Source organism: Ictidomys tridecemlineatus, chromosome 4 (genome assembly GCF_052094955.1).
Source record: "Ictidomys tridecemlineatus isolate mIctTri1 chromosome 4, mIctTri1.hap1, whole genome shotgun sequence".
Classification (NCBI taxonomy): domain Eukaryota; kingdom Metazoa; phylum Chordata; class Mammalia; order Rodentia; family Sciuridae; genus Ictidomys; species Ictidomys tridecemlineatus.
In genome coordinates this window covers 189,420,935-189,442,957 of record NC_135480.1, presented here as the reverse complement: position 1 = coordinate 189,442,957, position 22,023 = coordinate 189,420,935, and the positions used below count along the sequence as shown (strand labels likewise).

At 33.8% G+C, this 22,023-nt stretch overlaps 1 protein-coding gene across 11 annotated transcripts in view; it reads left to right on the top strand.

Annotated features, from left to right (window-relative positions):
* Window positions 1-22,023, top strand: part of Ptbp3 (polypyrimidine tract binding protein 3) — a 98,521-nt gene that overhangs the window by 44,396 nt on the left and 32,102 nt on the right. For 8 of the 11 annotated variants that reach the window (XM_078047967.1, XM_078047966.1, XM_078047969.1 and 5 more), the window contains 3 exons: window positions 3,384-3,553; window positions 10,440-10,586; window positions 19,822-19,986. In XM_078047967.1, the coding sequence (XP_077904093.1) occupies window positions 3,384-3,553; window positions 10,440-10,586; window positions 19,822-19,986 (482 nt within the window). The remainder of the gene's footprint in view (window positions 1-3,383; window positions 3,554-10,439; window positions 10,587-19,821; window positions 19,987-22,023) is intronic. The other 3 variants (XM_078047970.1, XM_078047971.1, XM_078047965.1) reach the window with 2 other exon arrangements.

The following is a 22,023-nucleotide window of genomic DNA, read 5'->3' as shown; positions in this document are numbered from 1 at the left end:
AATTGATCTAAAAATGTTTGATTCTCATTCATAATCTGACTGCCGCATTTACTATATGAAGACTATATGGACTACTAAGAATAAATAGTGTTGGTGCTGGATAAGATGCTACATACATTTACAGAGAGAATTTGGGAGCAAGTGCTGTGAACACATTGAGTTCTGTGCCATACATGTGGGTACAATCTATCTTATATGATTTTTATGTGGTTCTCATGAAATTTTTAAATTTAGGATCACAGATATTATTCTTTCATTAGAAAAAAAGGTATTTGCAGGTGTTTGAAAAGAAATTTTTCCTTCAAATAGTGAAAAATATGGCATTTTTATTATAAAGCATTGTGGTGGAACTTTTGACTTTTAAATAATTTATATGAAGTCTTACATGATGCTATTTCTGGAAAAAACTCTGAATCTTATCTACATAAACTTTAGTATTCCTTACAGGCTTGTCAGTTCTACTTATGTCAATGTTCAAACCAATAGGATTTAAACAAAACTTAGCTATGTGCTAGGATAATGAATTTATTTTATAGCAGCAGTTTTCAAACTTCAGAGTGAATCATAATTACATGGAGGACATTTTTAAATGTAGAAGGCTGGGTACCAGCCCTGAACTTTCTGATGAAGTAAGTCTGGTATGGTGTTGAAACTTTGCATCTTTGACAAGGTGGCACTTATGTTAAGATTTACTGTAATAATGAATCCAGAGTAGTAGTGTATGCCTATAATATGAGCAATTTGGAAGCCTGAGGCAGGAGGGTCACAAGTTCAAGGGCAGCCTCAACAATTTAATAAGTTAGGAAGAGCCTTTCTCAAAACAAAAAATAAAAAGGGCTGTGGACTTAGCTCACTGGTAAAGCACTCCTGGGTTCAATCCCAAATACCAAAAAATAAACGAACTACTATAATAATGAATAGGATTATTATATATCAATAAATGAATTAAATAATAAATTAATAAAACTTTTAATGCCTAAGAAATGAGTTTAATTTTCATAAACAGCTCAAATTCAGATCTTAGATGTGATAAATATAAATTTTTTAAATAATCTTTCGTAAAATTTATTGTATAGTTATTTGTTTATAAATATTGAACAAATTAGAAAAAAATTTTAAAGCCATAAATATTGTTCTCTATTTATAACAAAAATTTGAGTATTTAGAGGTACCCTAATTAAAATGGGGATGCTTTCAGAGAAATGCATTATAGGCTATTTCATCATTATTAAGGGAACGTCATAGTGTGTATACTTACACAGATCTACATGGTATGGGTTACTTACTACATACCTAGGATATATGGTTTAGCTCATTATCTTTAGCTACAAATATGTGTAGCACGTTACAGTACTGAATACTGCAGGCATTTGTAGCACAATGGTATTATGTACCTGAACATAGAAAAGGTATACTTGTATAGGGCCCTTTCCCTGAATGGAGATTGTGACATGACCCCTAGCTGCCTAGCCACACAGCCAGCCCAATAATCTTTTCCAGAATTGGTAGTAGAGCTACAACCCTGGTGGATTGCTGTGCTGGTGGAAAGCACAGGTCCTGGCTCACAGGTCCTGAGACTGCCATGCTAGCTGGGGCAAGCCAGGGCATGCCCACCTGGCACCTCTTCTAGATCCCTGAGCCTGCACCATCTGGGAATACAGATGAGCTATGAAAAAGTGGAAGTGGAACAGACTTGAATGGAAGTTCTGACTCAAGATTTAACCAACAGCATTAATACTTTTCCAAAATTTAATTAGCATAAATTGACCGGTGCTCTTTACTCTATAAACTACTAGACTAACACTTAGGTGGCAATCACTGTCTGGTCTTCTTTGGTCCTGCGGGAGTTCTTTTTCTACATATACTTGAATAAATTCTATTATACTCACTCATCCTTGTCTGTGGATTTCATTCTTCAAATTCACAAGATAAGAACCTAGAAAGAAGAAATCGATAGTGAGCTGCTGGGGTCTGTTTCAACACTGGAAGGCATAGCCTGTCATTAAGAGCTACAACATGTATCTCAGATGCAGATACCTGCAGTTTCAGCAGACCCCACCTGCCAGTGGAAATAGCTTCTGCCTTCAGCTACAAATATGTGTAGCACTATTACTATACTGAATCCTACAGGCATTTGTAATACAATGGTATTTCTGTTCCTAAACATAGAAAAGATGTTTAGGGCATTTATCCCAAATGAAGATTTCGGGTCTGAAGGTGCTCTGAATGAATCAGTGAGTAAAAAGTGAATGTAAAGGCCTAAGACATTATTGTACACTAATGTACCTTTGTGAACATGGTACATTTAGGGTCTGCCAAATATGTAAAAAAAAAAAATAATTTTTTTCAATAATAAATTAACCATAGATTACCATAACATTTTCTTTATAAATTTTAGCTTTTTTAAAAAAGCTTTTGATTCACTGTATAGGCCCATTGTTTAGCTGTACAAAAATATCTTTCTTAATTTACTTATTTGATGGTATTTTCATATTTTAAAAAAGTTTTTATTTTACTTAATGTAAGGGTCAGGATCTTCAATTTCATTGTCTTCCACTTCCACATCTTGTCCCACTGAAAGGTCTTCATGGGTAGTAACGTGGAACCTTCATCTCATGATAACAGTGCCTTCTTCTAGAATACTTTCTAAAAGACCTGCCTGTGGCTGTTTTACAGTTAACTTTTTGTTTTGTTTTTGTAAGTATAAAGAGTATACCCCTAAATGATGATAAAATTGTAATCTATGTAAATCAGTAAGTCATTTATTGTTACAAGTATTATCCACTGTATGAAACAGTATGCGATATACTTTTACATGACTGGAAGCACATTAGGTTTGTTTACACCAGCATCACTACAATCATGAATAATGGATTGTGTTACAATGTCACTAGGAGATAGAGATATTTTAGCTCCCTTATAATCTTATGAGATCATAAGCCTGTATGTGGTCCATTTCTTGACAGAAGAATCATCATTATGTGGCGCATGACTGTATTTGAAATGATGTATTTCATTTATACTAATACTTTTTCTTGAAGTTAAAGATGAAGTCAGGGAGCATACCTGTAATCTTAGCCACTCAAGAGACTGAGGCAAGAGAATCTAAAGTTCCAGGCCAGTTAGGGCAGCTTAGTTAGATGCTGTCTTTAGATATAAAGAGTTGGAAAAATAAATAAATGGCTTAATATTCACAAAAAACTAGAAAAAAGACTCATAGAAATGTGGTTGATTTTGTTTCCCATTCTTTTCTCCCCCCATCAATGCCTATAGTTTTCTGAATTTCACATTCTAAACCTCTAGAGGATCAATTGTGACAATATAGTTGATGTAGTATATCAACCATATTAGTTTTAGTAATTTTTTAAAATCTTGTTTTTTAGCTAATGGGAATGACAACAAGAAATTTAAAGGAGATAGACCTCCCTGTTCACCTTCCCGTGTTCTCCATCTTCGAAAAATTCCATGTGATGTCACCGAAGCAGAGGTCATATCATTAGGTCTACCATTTGGCAAAGTAACTAATCTTTTGATGTTGAAAGGAAAAAGCCAGGTATGTAATATTTAAAGAGTAACACAGAATGATTATCTCTGGGTGTATTACAGATAATTTTTCAACTTTTCTTATTTTCTAAATTTTATGATCATTAATTTTTAAAGTAGAAGAGTTTTTTTTTTTGGTATACAAGGAATCAACAAATATTAATGCAAAAATTTTACCATTTTTGCATATTTACCACTTGTTGATTTATAAACATTTTCCTTCCTAACAAGAAATATTTTTGTATTTTACTCATAAGATGGTTTATGAAAACATCCTGTGATTACTAGAAGACCCTGATAGAGAGGATATAAATCACACCATATTTGACAAAGAACGGTGAAGTTTCCCAAAATCTAGATAGAAATGTATAGTATTGTCACAAGACAAAATTACAACGATTTTTAAGGTCTAATTGACTTTTATGTGAGATGTTAGAATTAATCAATACTTAATTCTATAAAATAGTATGAGGGTTAAGCTGGACATGATAGAATGGTTAGCATTTTTAAGGTGGAAACAACACTTTCTTACTAAGTGGATTATTGTAAGAGTTAAAGCAGAGGGTAAACATGTTTGGGTAGAATGAGCTCATGCTAATGGGTTGCTGTGAACCTTCTGTTAAAAACTTGTAATTTTGGAGGCTGGGGATATAGCTCAGTTGGTAGAGTGCTTGCCTTGCATGCACAAGGCCCTGGGTTCGATCCCTAATACCAAAAGAAAAGAAAAAGAAACTTGTTATTTTGGAAATTTATCTACCTTGTGTAGGAGGCTAATACAAAACAATGATTTCCTGTAAACTCATTTAACAGTATGTATATTCAGTTGTAGAATTAATATGTAATTTATTTAATAATTTGAGGGAGAAATAAGAGAGGCTTCATTTGGTAAGTTAATAGGGTTTTTTAAAATTAGTTATATTTTAACTGATACACAATAATACAAAAATTGGCACTGAGAGTGTATGCAGCTCAGAGAGTGGCTTGCCTAGCATGTACAAAAGCTGTAGGTTTTGATTCTCAGCCCTGCACTTAAAAAAATTCTATATATACACACACACATATACACACATATACATATATATGGTGTATAAGAATCATGCATATTTATGGGGTACCATGTGATTTTTGGTACATGTATATGTTGTGTGTTGTTTAAATCAGATTAAGCATATTTCCTGATTGATCATTTCTTTATGGTGAAAACATTTAGAGTCATTTCTTCTAGCTTTTTGAAATATACTGCACATTATCATTATCTGTAGTCACCCTACTGTTCAACATAGCACACCAGAACTACTTATTTCTACTTACAATAACTTAATACCCACCCACTTTATGTAAAAATGTGAATGTGTAACCTATGTGATTCTGCAATCTGTATTTGGGGTAAAAATGGGAGTTCATAACTCACTTGAAACTATTGTTCGAAGTATGATATGTCAAGAGCTTTGTAATGTTGTGAACAACCAATAAAAAAAAAAATAAAAAAAAATAAATAAATAAAATAAAGGTATTGTGAAAAAAAAAAAATACCCACCCACTGATCAGCCTTTCCCCATACCTTCTTCCCCTACACTCCCCACCCTCTGTTAACCACTGTTCCACTCAGCTTGTGAGTTCAGTTTTTTATATTCCATAAGATCATTCAGTACTTGTTTTCTGTGTCTGGTGTATTTCATTTAACATAATGATTTCTAGTTCCATCTGTGTTGTCATGAATGACAGAATTTCATTCTTTTTTATGGCTAGATGGTATTCCATTATGTATGTTTCACATTTTCTTTAAGATACATCCATCCTTTGATGGATGCTTTGGTTATTTCTATTTCTTGACTGTGAATAGTGCTGCAATAAACATGGAAGTGCAGATGTCTTTGACATATAGGTTTCCTTTCCTTTGGATATATACTCAGTAGTAGGATTGCTAGATCATATGATAGTTCTGTTTTTAATTTTTAAAGTAATCTCTATACTGATTTCCATAATGAGTGAGCTAATTTACATTCCAACCAACAAGTGTACAGGCGTTCTCTTTTCTCCACATTCTTGCCAGCACTTGTTATTTTTTGATAATGGAGTGAAGTAGCCTCTCATTTTTTTTTCCAGTTTGTATTTCTTTGATGTTGAACTTTTTTTTAATATTTTATTTTTTGTTTAGTTGTGGTTGGACACATTATCTTTTATTTTTTTATTTTTATGTGGTGCTGAGGCTGCAGCTCAGGGCCCTGCGAGTGCTAGGCGAGCACTATACCACTGAGCCACAGCCACAGCCCTGATGTTGAACATTTTTAAGATTCCTTTGACTATTCTTATGTTTCCTTCTGAGATATATCTGTTTAGATCTGTTGTCTATTATTTAATTTTTTTCTTTTTTTGCTGTTGCATTTTTGGATTTCCTTATATATTTTAGATATTGTTGATAATTTCCTTTGCTTTGCAGATGCTTTTTAAAAACTTGATCTAATCTCATTTGTCTGATTTTTGCTTTTTTGGATTATAACCCAAAATTTTTTGCCTATTTCAATGTCCTGAAAAAAATAAGTTTTTCTGAAAATAACTAAGAAAATTTGATTCTCTCATGACTATAACAAAAATACAATACTTATTATATTGATTTGAATGATTGTGTGCTTTCTTGTTCCAAAATGAGACCTCACTGGGATGTATTCTTTAGTTCTTTCCACTTTTTTTTTTTTTTAAAGAGAGAGAGAGAGAGAGAGAATTTTTTAATATTTATTTTTTAGTTTTCGGCAGACACAACATCTTTGTTTTTGTATGTGGTGCTGAGGATTGAACCCGGGCCACATGCATGCCAGGCGAGCACGCTACTGCTTAAGCCACGTCCCCAGCCCTCCACTTTTTTGATTATCCTGAAAATCTTTAGTGCTAAGCATTATTATAGAGAAGAGGACATGGAATCTAGACTATAAAATTTATAGTACATTATGATATATCACTGTTGTTTCTTTTTGTAAATATAAGTTTTAGAAACATGACTACACTTATAAATAAATAGAGCCAGCTGCGGTGTGGAACACCTATAATCCCAGCGGCTCAAGAAGCTGAAGCAGAAGGATTGTGAGTTGAAAGCCAGCCTCAGCAACTTGGTGAGGCCCTAAGCAATTGAGAAAGACCCTGTCTCTAAGTAAAATACATAAAGGTCTGGGGATGAGGCTCAGTGGTTAAGTGTCCCTGGGTTTAATTCCTGGTACCTAAAAAATCAAAAAAATAAATAGTCAAGTGTGGGTACGAAAGTGATTGGATCATGTCTGATTCAGTCCTCCTCTAGTAAACTGCTTGATTAATATCCCCACTTAATTCAGATGAGGTTACTAAGATTCAGAGAGGTTACAAACATGCTCTAGTATGTATTCCTCATGTGTGCACATTTCTTACATCTATTGGAGACTAGTACATGGGGGCTATTTTCTTTATTATTTAACAAGAGTTAAACAAGAGTTGCTACTACTGGAAATCCTGTGGTCTGTGTGACTTGAAAAAAGCAAGCATGATCATCTCTAATATTGGTTGTGATAGGCAGTAGGCAAGGTCACAGTTTTTTTTTTCTTGTCTTTACTGTTTATTCTGGGGTTTATCTGTAAGCTAACTGTACCTGTTAATTACTTTTCTTAAATCATAAATTCTGTTTAGAAAATACCTATTTAGTAATACACTTCATGATTACTGAGCCAATTATGGGCTATAACCTTTCCCAGAGCATTTGGAATGATGGGGGAAGAGAGGGGCTATTTTAAGTCCTCCGGGCAATGACTTTTAGTTGTCTCCCCACCCCACATGATGAAGACTGAATTCTTTGACTAGCTACTTTGGAAAATCATAAATGATTATTGGATTTCATGTGAGAAATTTATTTTTACATATAAAAGTCTAGATTCTGTATACTCTAGGAGGAAAAAAAAAAACCCTTCCTATGACAAGAATCACATATTCCAAAGACATTGTTAAACTTTTCCTTTATGTGACTGATGATAGAAATTGAACTATTTCTTAACACTCAGCAAAGAATTAGTAAAAATATACTTTCTTCCCTTATGGAGAATATTATTGGAATAATGTTTACAAATTCTTTATTGAATGGAGATTAAAAAACAGGTAGAAACTATTGCCATAGCTTTTTTTCTTTTTTTAAAAATTTTTTAAAATTTTATTTATTCTAATAAGTAATATGAGATGGCAGAGTGCAGTTCAAATCATGTTTCATAAATAGAACACAACTTTTCATGTCTCTGGTTGAATACAAAGTAGAGTCACACCATATGTGTTTCCATACATGTACCTTAGGGTAATGATGTCCATCTCATTCCACCATCTTTCCCACCCCTATACTCCCCTTCCCTTCTCTGTCCTTTGACCTATCTAAAGTTCGTCTATTCCTCCCATGCTTCCTCCTCATCCTCATTATGAATCAGCATCGTTATATCAGAGAAGACACTTGGCATTTGGTTTTTTGGGATTGGCTTACTTCACTTAGCATTATATTCTCCAACTCCATTTTCCTGCAAATGCTATGATTTTATTCTCTTTTATTTCTGAGTAATATTCCACTGTGTATATATATCACATTTTCTTTATCCATTCATCTACTGAAGGGTATCTAGGTTGGATCTACAATTTAGCTATTGTGAATTGTGTTGCAATAAACATTGATGTAGCCGTGTCCCTGTAGTATGCTGCTTTTAAGTTCTTTTGGTATACATCCAGGAGAGAGATAGCTGGGTCAAAAGGTGGTTCCATTCCAAGTTTTCAAAGAAATCTCCATATTGCTTTCCATATTGACTGTACCATTTTGCAGTCCCAACAGCAGTGTATGAGTGTGCCTTTTTCCCCACATCCTTGCTAACACATACTGTTATTTGTATTCTTAATAGGTGCCATTCTGACTGGAGTGAGATAAAATATTAGTTTTGATTTGCATTCATCTAATTGCTAGAGATGTTGAACATTTTTTTCGTATATTTGTTGATTGATTGTATATCACTTTGAGAAGTGTCTGTTCAGTTCCTTGGCCCATTTATTGATTGGATTATTTGTTTTTTTGGTGTTAAGATTTTTGAGTTCTTTATATATACTAGAGATTAGTGCTCTATCTGATGTATGTGTGGTAAAAATTTGCTCCCAAGCTGTAATCTCTCTGTTCACCTCAGTGATTATTATTTTTTTTGCTGAGAAGAAGCTTTGGAGTTTGAATCCCAGCTTTTTTTTTTTTTTCCTTGCCTTAATCATTGTTATACTCCTGTCTTATAAATATTAGAAAAAGTCTATTACCGATACTTTTAAAGAATATCTTGGACATTTATATCTTTTAGATGTATAATGACTTGAAGCCACTTTTGTCTCTTTAAAATAGTGGAATTTTATGTTTATTGTGAATTGATTCCTTGACTTGTGATATTTGATTCACCCTCATGGGCTAACATAACTACCTCTTGGGAAATTATTGTTAATTTGAAACATCTAATTGGTTCAGTTGTGACATTTGGTTGATATCATTACACATCATATTTAACATTTATATATTTGATATTCCTTTACTGGACTTCATATGAAAACATCTGACAGTTAAGAATAACTATAAACAAAGGCATAGTTGGATTTATAGATATTTGCCATTTTCTGTGTTCAGTAAATTTTATTGTTAATAAGTATATATTTTATAAATTTTAAGTGTTTTATACATAAGTTGAAGTGGTTGCTGTGTGCTTGCTAATTAAATGTTTTATAGTGAAAAAATAGTTGGGTTATCTAACTAGAGGTTTGTGTTGATTTTGATCAGTAGTAATTTATTACGATGCCACACAAGAAATATATGTAGCATACAGATGTGTAGATATAGTGTTTATGTGTTTGCATGTGTATAAGCATATAATATAAATATATAAAATAGGCAAAAGAACTCTGAATACTTACATGTAACTTTTGCTTCAAAGTGTAACATGGGTGTTGATTGAGAACATATTTGTAAAATTAGTACAAACTAATTCTGGGCACCACCACTTGAAAAAGATGCTTTCCAATAGTTCTTTCCTGTAAAATCTCAAGACTGATCACCTAACAGGAATTCTACCTAAAATGTGAGGAGACTTAAAGATCATATTGGGCAGTACTTCATATTTTAGATGAGGAAATCTAAGGTTCAGAGGTGTTAATGACCTCTAAATTATCGAAATTGTCATAGCTAGATATAGGTTCCCTTTCTACCAAGTCTTGACAACTCTCATTCTTGCTATCAGATCAGATAAGTTGGTTTCTAGTTGGCAAAGTATGAAATAATAACTATTGAAAAATGAATGCTTAGTTTAATTTTATTTGTGCTGCTGTTTCACAACCACCACCAAAAGAAAAGGAAAGAAAAAAACCCCAAGAATTTAAATAGTTAGTATAATGCTCTCTCCTTCCTTTTTTCCTCTAAAGGGCATTTGAGACTTAAAAAAAAAAAAAAATTCCTTATTGCCTCATGAAATTTCAGTATCTTGATGTAGAATATAGCTCATTAGCCCCAGAGTTTTCACAGAAAACTATTAAATCACAGTCTCTGAAAACATCCATTTATAATGTTGATTTATATATTTATTTTAACCTTTTTAATTGTTTTTAAATTTTAGAAGAAGCAAAAATAATAGGAAGATAAAACACATGAAATTATTTAATCAACCGACAGTTTCTCAAGTCCAAACCTTTCTCAAACCCAACTTTTCCAATATATTTCTATTTACCATCCATGATATACTTTGGAACAAAAGATTTTTCATCTTTTTGAGGAAATATTATTTCTGTTGAGAATGCATGAGTTTTAGAGTGAGTTAGACTGATAAAATAGTGAACTGTCTTTTTTAAAAAGACGAGCTTTCCCCCTTACCTTCTTATGCTTGTTGCAGGCTTTCTTAGAAATGGCTTCTGAGGAAGCTGCAGTTACTATGGTGAATTATTACACTCCTGTTACTCCTCAACTTCGGAGCCAGCCAGTTTATATTCAGTATTCCAATCACAGAGAACTTAAGACTGACAATCTGCCTAATCAAGCTGTAAGTATTTAAGACATCTTTAAAAATAGGAGTAAAAATATATGATATCATAACTTAAAATTAATTTTCTATAGTTATGAACCTTTTAACATTTCAAATCTGAAAGGAACTTTAGAAGTCATTCATTTTAACTCCTCCTTTTTACAGAATTTATAGCAAAGGATTTGAGAAGTTGAGTTATGATGCTTATATTGTAATGTTGAGTAACCTATATAAGATGTTAATGAGAATGTGTTTAGAATTAAGTGATTTTTGACTCCTTAAGATGAATGTGGAATGTAGTCTATCAATGTTTATTACCTTACTTTTCTATTTTTATTTTAATGTACTTCATATTGAGTCTTTTGTGTCCTTCCAGGTTAATTTTTAAATAGATAAAAGTAGTAATTTGAAGTTACTTAAAGATAGGAAAATTTTATCTACAAAGCAAGTAGTTTTTAAGTGGGTTTTTATTATGTAAAGAGCATATTTGGCCTCTATATTCTTGCTCTATACAAAGAACTTAAAAGTCTTTGATTCTGTGTTGAAAGGCATTACAATGCAAACTGTATTTAAATTTATTGAGTTTTAGTTTTCCACATTGATCACAATGGGCATTTCCTACACATAATCCTTGTTTTAAGACATATGGGCATTTCCTACACATAATCCTTGTTTTAAGACATAGGGCATATAATATAAACTAGAATAAGTGCAGTATTTGATTTTTCTTTCTTTCTTTTTGTACTGGGAATTGAACCTAGTGATGCTTTACCACTGAGCTACATCCTATGTACTTTTACTTTGAGACAGGTTTCCCCAAGTTTCTGAGGCTGATCTTGAACTTGAGATCCTCCTGGCTCAGCCTCTGGAGTACCTGGGATTACAGATGGGTTCCACCGAGTCTGACAGCATTTGATATTTTAAAATAGAATAGATTTAATTTAATTTATTTTAAACCCCCCCCCCCCCCCCCCCGTATGATAGGGTTTGAACCTGGGGCCTTGCCTTTGCATGATCTGTATCACTGAGCTGTATCCCCAGGGCTTAGAACTGATTTTGTAAAATGAAAAAATTGCCTTTATAAATTACAGTCACAATATGTACACATGATAAAACACTCAATCTAGAAAAGTTAAAGAAAAAAAATCATCTAGTTGCCCAGAGATAACTAATAAGTAGTAGACCTAATATTTTAGTATGTGCCCTTCCATTTTCTGGTATCTGTGTTATCTATTTTATACAAATGGAATTCTTATGTTTAGAAACCTTTTATTTTTTTTCTCTATATGTTATGCACATGGTTTCATAACCACAAATCAGAGGTACTTCATAAGTTTTCAACGATTGCCTATTATTCCTCTATATAGGAAAGCCATTGTATATCCAATTACTTTTTTATTACTTTTTCTTAGACATTGAAGTTGTTTCTTATTTAATGCTTTTACAAATAGTACTCCAAGAACATATTTTAGCACACTTCCAACATTATCTTATTAGATTATATTTTATATTTCAATATGTTGCATGAATGCTTGCTGTAAAGATTATATGCCAATTTAGGGTGCTCTTGATAATGTATAAGCAAGTGGTTTTCCTGCTTATCTTTGTTAATATGATAGGTGAGAAATTATAACTTATTGTTTTACTTTTATTTGATCATTTTTTTAAATATTTTTTTTAGTTGCAGATGGACACAATACTTTTATTCTATTTATTTATTTATTTATTTATTTATATATGGTGCTGAGGATCGAACCCAGTGCCCCATACGTGCGAGGGAAGAAGCACTCTCCCGCTGAGCCACAATCCCAACCCTAATCATTTAAAAAAAAATTTTTTTAATTTGTTTTAATTAGTTACACATGATAGTACAATGATCTTGCCATATCATACATTTGAATCAGATAGGGTATAATTTCTTATTTTTCTGAGTGTACAGGTTGCAGAATCACATTGGTCATGCAGTCACGTATATACATACAGCAATAATAATGACTATTTTATTCTGCTGTCCTTCCTTTCCCCCCTTCCTCTCCCCTCCCCTCCCATCACTCCTGATCATTTTTAATATATTTATTTATAGTGATTTCTATTTATGCCATTTCCTCCCATTTAAAATTTGTTTTTAAATATCGGGCTGGGATTGTGGCTCCATGGTAGAGTGCTTGCCTAACATGTATGAGGCACTGGGTTTGATTCTCAGTACCACATATAAATAAATAAATATCCATCAATGACTAATAAAAAATATTAAGAAAATATATGTACCTAATGCCAAATTATTCACCACATTTTTAAATGTGCACTTTAGTGGCATTAAGCACGTTCACATTATTGTATAACCCACCACCACCACTGATATTCAGAACATATTCATCATCTAAAACTGAAATTTCCTATCCATTAAATAATAACTTCCCACTTATTCTGCCCATCAGCCTCTGTCTACGTTTCTACTTTCTGTTTCTATAAATGTTTTTGCTTATGTGTTTTAAAAATATTTTTTATATGTATAGTAAAAACTCTTGTTAAGATTGTCATGATGCAGTCTGACTTTGGTACCATGCTCAGAAAAACCTAGCACACCCAGATTTAAACAAACAAGCAATATGCTAATATTTTCATGTTTTGGTTCCTTTTATTTTGATGTTTAAATCTTTGTTCTATTACGAAGTTTTTTGATGTGGGAAATAAGGGCAACATTATTGTTGTTGTTATTGTTTTTAACTTTTTATAGTTGTAGATGGACAGAATGCCTTTATTTTATTGCTTATTTTTATGTGGTGCTGAGGATTGAACCCAGTGCCTCATGCATGCTAGGCAAGCACTCTGCCACTGAGCTACAGTCCCAGCCCCAAACATTGTTATTTTAATAACCCACTTACTATTCTAGTTTTTCTATAGATATACAGACAGACAGACACCCTCATTAGACATGTCTGCATTCTGCTTGCATGGCTTGGTCTATCCTCGTGTGTGCTGCTCACATGGCACATACTCCATCTCTAACTGGACTAACTTCCATTCTATTCCATTCCTGCTTCAGTGCATACTATAACTTAGTATATTATAGGATAATATACCCTCTCTTCAGAAATTAACATCAGTATTTCTGATTTCTCCAGATATATCACAGAATTATTTTGGTAATATCTGTTCCTTAAAAAACACAATTGGAATAGGATAGATTTTGTAGATTAATTTGGGAATAACTAACACATTTCTATTTCTCTGTGATCCTTTAGAGGAAGAAGTTACATTGTTTTCTTTTACGTCTTTCTGTAAAGTTTTTAAAGTTTTCCTTAAAAAGTCTTACAGTTTTCCTATTAGTGTGTTTCCTGAATATGTTATAAATTATAAAGTATAAATTGAAGTATAAATCTTGAAGAAGAAAAAATAGTTTAGTAAAACTTTTTAATGATTAAATTATTCCAATGGGAAACAGAAATACCAGTTGCTTGGCAACCAGAGCCACCCAAATGACCTACTTTATTCTTAGATAGCTTTGATTTCTTCCTAATACCCTTTCCATTTTATTACTTTTGTGCAATCTTTGTGCATTAATGTTTGATAAAATGTAATTGAGATTTCTTTTATTCAAAGTCCAACACCAAACTGAAGTCAAAGTAGATGGTACCTGATTATATAAATAAAATGTATCATATTTCATTTTATTCTGACAGTCCTAGGAAGTTAATAGATTAGTGTTTCTTTCATTACTGTTCTCTGAACTGCACATATCTGCATGTGACTTCTTTTCCAGCTCATGGACATAACTTGTTAGCCGGGTGAATATCAAATACTTTGGGGTCCCTTATTTAAAAGACATTTTTAAATTTTTTAAAAATATTCAGATCATATCATGAAGCATAACATTTGAGAGGTGATTATGTTAATGGCAGTTGTTGTAGATAGTTTATATGTTTTTTTTTCAATCACATGGGTAGAAGTATAAATCTTCAGAGATGACTTTAGGAAAATTTGCCCTTAAAATGGTCCTTAAAAAATTATTAAACCAAACACTTGACTGTGTACATTTACTATATGTTAATTTCATCTTCTTTTTTAAAAAAAATATTTATTTTTTAGTTTTAGGTGGACACAATATTTTATTTTTATGTGGTGTAAGGATCGAACCCAGAGCCCCACACATGCCACGCGAGCGCGCTAATGCTTGAGCCACATCCCCAGCCCTAAATTTTTTTTTTTTTAAGAGAGAGAATTTTTTTTAAAAAAATATTCATTTTCCATTTCTCGGTGGACACAACATCGTTGTTTGTATGTGGTGCTGAGGATCGAATCTGGGCCGCACGCATGCCAGGCTAGTGCGCTACAGCTTGAGCCACATCCCCAGCCCCCCAGCCCTAATTTTATCTTCTTGATTCTAGAAATGTGCTTTTCACATTATCTAGGCTTCTTTATATTTTATGTGAAATATATGTCCCTGTTCTAACAATAAAATCTTTGTTGCTTTTCCAATTATACTGTTTCCTTTTTAATAGTTAGTATAATTGTTCCAGAGAGTTTGTTTCCCAGATATTTAAAAATCATTTCCCATTACTTGGTATAGTAATCTTTTTATAAAAAAAAAAAAAAAAAAAGAGAGAGAGAGTGAGAGAGGGGAGAGAGAGAGAGAATTTTTAATATTTATTTTTTAGTTCTCGGCAGACACAACATCTTTGTTGGTATGTGGTGCTGAGGATCGAACCCGGGCCGCACGCATGCCAGGCGAGCGCGCTACCGCTTGAGCCACATCCCCAGCCCTTGGTATAGTAATCTTAACAGAGGCAGGATGATTACAAGTTCCAGGTCTGTAGAGGCAACTTAGTGAAACTCTGTCTCAAAATAAAATTTTAAAAAGGCTGGGAATATATCTCAGTGGTAGAGTGCTTTCCTATCATGTGGGGCTCTGAGTTCAATTGTCAGTACTGAAAAGAAAAAAGTAATCATTTTAATCTCAGAGGAATAGGGACAGTTATTATACTTAAAACCTCCCTAGGATGCTATCTTTTCCCAGAGATCCTCTAGAACTGTGATGTCCAACATGGCAACCAGTAGCTATATGTGACTACATTTAAAAATTCAGTTTCTCAGTTGTAATAGCTACATTTCAGATGCTCACTAGCTTCTTGTGACTAGTTGCTATCATAGGACAGCATAGAAATCACATTTCTACAATCCCAGGAGTCTGTTGGATAGCACTGTTTTTATGTCTTCCAAGCCTCTGCTTAACTTTTTTCTTTCGGCAGAGTTGGGGATTGAACCCAGGGCCTTGTGCATGCTAGGCAAACACTCTGCATAACTCTTCAAGTGTGTGGAATAGAGTTATAACACTAATTTCATTGCTTTGACTCCTAATTCTAACCCCTGGGTCAGTTCTGGGTCTTTTAATTAATTGATTCATTTCCCTCTACCATTGTATGTCAGTCATCTTTTTGTCACTTTGCCAAATACCTGACCAGAACAACTGAGAGAAGGAAAAGTTGGTGTTTTGACTTATGGTTTCAGAGATTTGGTCCATGTTTGACCACTCCACTGTTCTGGGTTAGAGGTAAGTCAGAACATCTTGGCAGAAGGATGTCGTGGTAGAAAGCTGCTCGGCTCATGTCAGCCAGGAAGAAGAGAGAGGTTAGGGCACAGAGGACAAAATATAATCTCAAAAGGCACGTCCTCAGTGACCTGTTTCCTCTAGCCACACCCTAGTTGCCCACAGTTAACCTACTATGTTAGTCCTTTTAAATTATTAATCTATCAAATAGATTAACCCATTGATTAGTTTTCAGCTTTCATAATTGAATCATTTTATCTCTGAACATTCCTGCGTTGTCTCACACATCAGCATTTGGAGGACACCTCATATCTAAACCATAAAGACATCACCAACTGTGGATTCAACATGGAAGTCTGAATCAGTTTTCAGTTGTTAAAAGCAGTACCACCCTTGCTTTTCAATAAAATCTTATTGGGGAGAACAGTGTGAAAAAGATGAGATAAACTGCCATGTTTGAATTGAAGTGAGATTGAGGTGGCCAATATCCCATTACAATTAATTGTCTGCCTAAAAGCATGGTTTTTAAGAATTAATGATACAAAATATTCAAATAATTATTCATACCTTCTCAAAGATGCTGCTGCTTTGGAAACTGAACATTTAGCAGTTTGTGTATCATTTGATACCTAAAAATCTGTGTGTGGTATGAAAAATGTTTGTATGCAAGTAATTTCAAAAGGAATAGTGCTCATTTCCACAGCATGTTTTTTAAAAGGGGCAAAAAGAATATATACAAGTATAAAAGTGAAGTTTGTTTAAACGTTAAGGGTATAGAAAATGAAAGACTTCCAATTTTCAGACAGGTATTTATTACTTAAAGCAAAATGGTGAAAATTCAAATATCTCACATGGTATAATAAATAGTAAACAGTAACTAAAAATTAGAATCATGAAAAGAAACCAAGAAATGTCATGTCCTTGACACTGTTGAAAATTACATGCAATTTGATTTCTAGAATGTCCTTCAGTTTGAGTTTATGATTTACATACAAAAAGTATTGTGATGGTTAAAATTGCAACTGACTGTGATATGTAAAAATTAAAGTGACATTAAAGTGGTAGAATTTTTTATTTTATCATTCAGATAGCATCACCTTAAGAAATGATAAGTATGGAGCAAAAGATTCATTAAAAGCATTCATTTAATTTTAGTAATCACTAACTATGCTTTTTTCTTTTAATTTTCCCTCCTTTGTCCTACTTTTTTTGGTGGTAGGGTACTGAGGATTGAACTTGGGGGCCCTTGACCACTGAGTCACATCCCCAGCCCCATTGTATGTATATATGTATTATGTATGTATGTATATATGTAGGGTGGTTTTTGTTTGTTTGTTTGTTTGTTTTTGTATTTTATTTACAGACAGGATTTCACTGAGTTGTTTAGTGCCTTGCTTTTGTTGAGGCTGGCTTTGAACTTGCGATCCTCCTGCCTCAGCCTCCTGAGCAGCTGGGATTATAGGCACCACCATATCCAGCCTACTGCATTTTTTGAATAATTTAATAAATTAAATTTTGAAGGAGTCAAATTTTAAAAAGTTTTATTTTAAAAATTAAAAAAAAGTCAAATTTCAAAAAGGACTTTCAGGGACTGGGGTTGTGGCTCAGTGGTAGAGCGCTCACCTAGCATGCGTGAGGCACTAGCTTCAATCCTCAGTACCACATAAAAGTAAAATAAAGATATTGTGTCCACCTAAAGCTAAAAAATAAACATTAAAAAAAATTAAAAAGGACTTTCATGCCCTTGATACTGTTGAAAATTATAGGCAATTTATTTTCTAGAATGTCCCTCAATTTGAGTTTGTCTGATGTTTCTTCATGTTTTGATTCAGGGTAAGTATCTTTTATAGGTACGCCACAGAAGTAATACTCTTTTCTTCTTATTGTGTAATTTCAGGTAGCATATATTTTCAATTTGTTCCTTTACTGATCGTGTGCTCCTCTGTCTCTTGATTAGGCTGGTATTTGTCAGGCTTCTCTGCCGTCAAGTTATTATAGTTGCCCTTTAGTACTCAGGGGAGTTGTTTCCAGGACCCTTCCCAATACCAGAATTCAAGGATGTTCAAGTTATTTACTTCCACACATACTTCCATATTCTTGAAATCACCTAGAGATTGCTATATCTTTTACAATATAAGTGCTATGTAAATAGTTGTAACATTGTACTCTTCAAGGAATAATGACAAGGAAAGCCTATTATGTTCAATATAGATGCAGGTTTTTTCTGAGTATTTTTCAATTCATAGTTGGACATAGAACCCACAGACACAGAAGACCAACTGTACTTAAAAAGAGGGAGGAATAGGGTTGGAGGTGTAGCTCAGTAGTAGAGCACCTGCCTAACATGTACAAGGTCCTGGATTCCATCCTCAGCACTGAAAAAAAAGGGGGGGGGGAAATAGGACTTTATGGGGAGGTTTTTTTATTTTTAATATTTTTTGTTGTAGATGGATATAATACCTTTTTATTTATTTATTTTTATGTGGTGCTGAGTTTTGAACCCAGTGCCTCACACATGCCAGGCAAGTGCTCTACCACTGAGCCATAACCTCAACCCCCATGGGCAGGTATTTTAAGACATTGTAAACATACTGTTCATTACTCAATTTTTACCATGAACTTCAGAGTTCCTGTTTTGTTTCATGGATTATTTTTTTTGTATAATTATTACTATTTTAATCCACAAAATGTCTCACATTTGACCAGTAGGAACCCCTTCATGTTGGCCTCTATATCCTTTTGACAAATCTCTACCATTCTTTCTATATTTTTTATATTCTGGCAAAAACAACAAGAAAAACACCATAAAAACAAAAACACTTCACATTTATCTTGTGCTTTTCCTGCCCCCGCTCTGGAATTAGCAGCTATTTTTAGATTCCCTTGTTTCTTTTTAATGGAGAATGATTTTTAGCAACTTGCCAGGCTGTCCTTCTATTGAATGACTTTTTTAGCCTCTTGACTTTTCATAGCAGCTCACCCACTTCCCATGGACCTCCTCTTTACCTGCTTAGGCTGTCTTCATATCTTGACTACCTATACCATATGGGTCCCTCTCAACTCTCCTTGGGCTCTGATGGTCTTGGCCAGGTACCCCTTCCTCTGTATGCCTTCTTTACTCTTCTTATGTTTCTCAGGGTCTGATCGTCAACACTGAACCATTCCCCACATAGATCCTTCCTTACCTTACCTTTGGGCTAAGATTCCCCTTACCAGGCCGCTCTGCCATATGGATGCTTTCCTCACCTTGCTTAGGTTCTGATGATTCATGTCAGGATGCCTACCTATAGGAATGGCCTCTTTTCCCCACTCTGGGCCACCACACCCCCTTTTCTCCTTGTTTACACTTATTTTATGCCACCCAGATGCTTGAATTATTTGAGAATAGAAAGGAATAGAGTGAAGAAGAGGGACTTGAGTGATTATTACATGATCTTTGCTCTTTTCTTCCTCATTGTCTTTTAAAAATTAGGAAATACAAATTGTATCAAGTAAACTAAAGCAACTTTATTAAGTACTGTATCAATGTGATAAGATAGGTCTTTGTTGGATTTTTGACTAATTCAGAACTTAGGCTATATGCATCTAGATAAAGTGGGGGTGATTTAACTATCTTACTTCATATTGTTTTTGTATCAGCTGGCTTTTAAGATTCATTTAAATGCTTTTATATAATAAAAAGCCTGATTTTGGATTGTTCTCTAGAGAGCCCAAGCTGCATTGCAAGCTGTCAGTGCTGTCCAGTCAGGAAACCTGGCCCTTCCTGGAGCTCCTTCCAATGAAGGCACAGTCCTACCTGGACAGAGCCCTGTGCTCCGAATAATAATTGAAAACCTCTTTTATCCCGTTACTCTGGAAGTTCTTCACCAGGTAAGAAGGAGTATTCTTATAGAAAACATACTCAAATGTGATGTCTGAAACTTTTGATATTCATTAAATCTGTGTTCTTCATTGTTATTTTGGGTTGATATTTTTGTTTCAGTAATGAGAAAAAGCATCCTACTTCATAAAAGAAGTTTGATCAAGCTGAGTACCACAGTAGTACACTTGGGAGGCTGAGGCAGGAGGATACCAAGTTCAAAGCCAATCTCAGTAACTTAGGGAGATCCTATCTCAAAATAAAAAGGTCCTGGGGAATATAGCTCAATGATTAAGTGTCTCTGGATTCAATTCCCAGTACCACAAAGAAGAAAAGAAAAAGAGGTTATTTTAACTAGAGACAATTTTTTATAGTCTTCTATTTCTAACTTGAATACTTGATTTTTAAAAGGTGGGAAAGGGGCTGGATGCAGTGGTGCACACCTGCAATCCCAGTAACTCTAGAGGCTGGACAGGAAGATCATGAGTTCAAAGCCAGCCTCAGCAAAAGCAAGGTGCTTAACAACTCAGTGAGACCCTGTCTCTAAATAAAATACAAAATAGGGCTGGGGATGTGGCTCATTGGTTGAGTGCCCATGAGTTCAATCCCCAGTACCCCCCCCCCCACCTCCCAAGAAAAAAAGGTAGATAAGAGGGACTGGGACAGAGCTCAGTGATAACAGCATATGCTTAACATGATGCGTGAAACCCTTGGTTCAGTCCCCAGCACATAAACAAACAAACAAATAAATCCCAACACTAAAATACAAATGGTAGGCAAGAAATTCAGTTTTGTAAATAGGTACATGTGGAAATGAACAAAGCATAGAATCCTCTAGAAAGCCCAAGTAGTGGTTGTTTTTTAGAAAATAATATCACTATAGAATACAACTAACTTACTTCTATTGAACTCTTTGTACATTTGAATACTCACTTAAAAAAATTCTGAAGGGAGGCTAAGTAATAAATCTTCACATGTTATATGGATGTATCATACTCATCATGTTAAATGCTGACTGATACCAAATGTAACCTTTATATATCCAAATTGTCTTGATAAAAGGCATTCCACCAAATCATGACTAATAATATTTAGAATTTAAGAACAGGAAGGTCACCTATGTACATAATTTTATAATGAATAAAACTGAAAGTCAGATACTTGGGTAATTAAAAATCCGGTTAAGCCAGATGCGGTGGCTCTTGCCTGTAATCCCAGCAGCTCCGGAGGCTGAGGCAGGAGGATCTTAAGTTCAAAGCCAGCTTCAGCCAAAGCGAGGCATTAAGCAATTCATCGAGACATTGTCTTTAAATAAAATAAAAAATAGGGCTTAGGATGTGGCTCAGTGATACAGCGCCCCTGAGTTCAATCCCTGGTACCAAAAAAAAAAAAAATCCAATTAAAACTCGAGTCCAGTGTTTTATTTATATATAGAGTTCAATGTTTGTTTTTAAATGTTTGTTATATCTTTAATATTTTATATATACATATCCTCAAAATGTAAGTTATTTGATAAATCTTTGTATACAGATATTTGACATCTAGCTTCAGAATTTGAGTTTTTATCCCCTTTAGCTAACTATTGATTACATTTTATTATACTTATCAACCTATACATTAAAATACTAAAACAAACTTTATGCTTATTTTTATTTAACCTTTTTTATATCTTTGGAATTGTACCATCAAATGAAGGGTTGTAGAGGGTATTGTGCATATGTGTTTTAAGAATTGAAATGCATATATATTCTGTTCTTACATTTTGCAAATAAGGAAAGGTGGAGTTGTGTATACTCTTCCATGGTCATTATACCAATTGGTGATAATGCTCAGTCATTTTTCCCAGTACTGTTCCACGCTGTGCATGTAAATATTAAATACACAGGGTGGAACTGTACTGGGAATAGGCTTGCTATGTTCCTTTTGGTAGTTTTCTGAGTATCATTTTCAGAATAAATGCATTTGTGAAACATGTCCTAGAGAGGACAATAGCCATCATTGCTCCCTAGAGGGATTTAATAATTCCTTAAGTGATTGATTTCATGTTT